At 46.5% G+C, this 1734-nt stretch overlaps 1 protein-coding gene across 1 annotated transcript; it reads right to left on the bottom strand.

The window, feature by feature from the left end:
* Nucleotides 1–1028: 1028 nt before the first annotated feature.
* On the bottom strand, nucleotides 1029–1385 carry SARC_15464 (hypothetical protein; the record flags this gene model as incomplete). Its single annotated transcript, XM_014290414.1, has 1 exon — nucleotides 1029–1385. A coding segment is annotated over one exon (357 nt), but the record flags the coding sequence as incomplete, so codon positions are not given.
* Between the last annotated feature and the right edge of the window lie 349 nt (nucleotides 1386–1734).

Genomic DNA, 1734 nt, shown 5'->3' with positions numbered 1-1734 from the left:
TTATATATTTATGCATATTCATAGATATATATCGTGCTCATGTGCTACTACTCCTCTTCAATTGTCCATGCCCTGAAGGGGTGCGAACGTGCTGGTGGAGGCATCCGAGGAGGCCGTCAGCGGCAACGGAAAGTTCGAGGCATTGATTGCTGCAGCCAACGAGGTATGTGTGTGCGTTAGCTCGTTTTTAACTGAACCTGCTGGTCTACACCCGCACGTGTACAGAGAACGTATGTGTATGTATAGGTGGATGTATGTGCTAGGAAAGGACATATATTTAGGTGTGTGTGTGTAAGATTCCGTGTTTAGGTGTGTGTTTGTGTTAAAGTGTGTGTATGTGTTTAGGTGTGTGTATGTGTTTAGGTGTGTGGATGTGTTTAGGTGCGTGTGTATGTGTTTAGGTGTGTGTGGATGTGTGTATGTGTTTAGGTGTGTGCGTGTATGTACTGGCATGCCTGCACACACTTAGTTGTACTGTTGTGCACTGTAGTCGGTGGAGTGTGTTGTCTTTCCAGTCTAACGTTGTAACCCAACCATGCAGCATTAAAACCTAGTTTGTAGTCCTTGTAAACTAGGTTTCTCCTGCGGAGGATGGTATGTGTGTGATGTGTCGTTTCAACGATGTGGTAGCATGCGTGTGCACACAACAGGGCTCATACCATATACGCACACGTGCACAAGCAGAGACTGTACGTGAACGCATACGAAGAGGTGTGTGATTTATAAATAACATTTGGATGCTCAGTTAGAACGAGGGTGGTGTGTGGTGGAGTAGGCTAGGGCAGATGGGAAGGTTCAGGGGGTCTTTCATGGGCCTCTGAAGTGTGTACCCACGTGACTTACGCACTGCTTCTACAGCACCGCCTAGTTACTGTGGACATTCGCACATGCGCCAGTATAGTGTGCTGTGGTGTTGTATGTCCTGTCCTGTCCGTTTGGTACGCCTGGTCTCATACTAACAATCGGTTGCGGTAGTTGTAGTTTTAGTTATAGTTGTGATTGGTTATGGCGGCAGGCTGTGTTGCTACCTGTCCTTGTCCCATTTTAAAGGACCGGTCCTCTTTCTCCCGCTCCCGCCGGTTTTTGGCTACGCTCTGTGGTAACGCCATATGCAATGCACCATCTACCAATAGCAACTCAGTGTCACACTGATATAACCGTGTAGCTAGCACTTGCGCCATAGGCCTGTCCTTCATAACCAAACCACTCACACCCACAGACCGGTCCATTTTTATGAATGGGGTGGCCCCATCGCTGTCCCGTTCAGATAGACACTGGACCGGTGCATTTGCAACCAACACTGAACTCATGCCTTGATGTCTCGTGTACAGATCATGTCGTCGACTGCGCATTTGGTCACTGCGGCGCGCGTCAAGGCGGAGCATGGATCAAAGGTAAGTAGACAAGGGCTGTTTGTATCACGTTTATACAACAAGTCATACACATTCATGTGTATATGAATGTGGTACATGCAAGATATGCGCACCCATTCATGTGTATATGTTCAAGTATGTTTCGATTTTCACGTATATGTTACGTATATGTGTATGCATGGAAATAAGTGTAGTTCACAGGTGCACTCGTTTACACTTGCATATACACATGATACGCACACAGACACATGGTACGTACATATACAACAGGCAGGAGGAAAGATCCATGTATATATCTACGCTCACACAGAAACAAGCACAGCTAAACAGGCAGGAGGAAAGATCCATGTATATACTCTAT

This window comes from Sphaeroforma arctica (assembly GCF_001186125.1).
Source record: "Sphaeroforma arctica JP610 unplaced genomic scaffold supercont1.6157, whole genome shotgun sequence".
Classification (NCBI taxonomy): domain Eukaryota; class Ichthyosporea; order Ichthyophonida; genus Sphaeroforma; species Sphaeroforma arctica.
The sequence above is the reverse complement of the archived record's forward strand: the minus strand, read 5'-3'. Positions and strand labels throughout refer to the sequence as shown.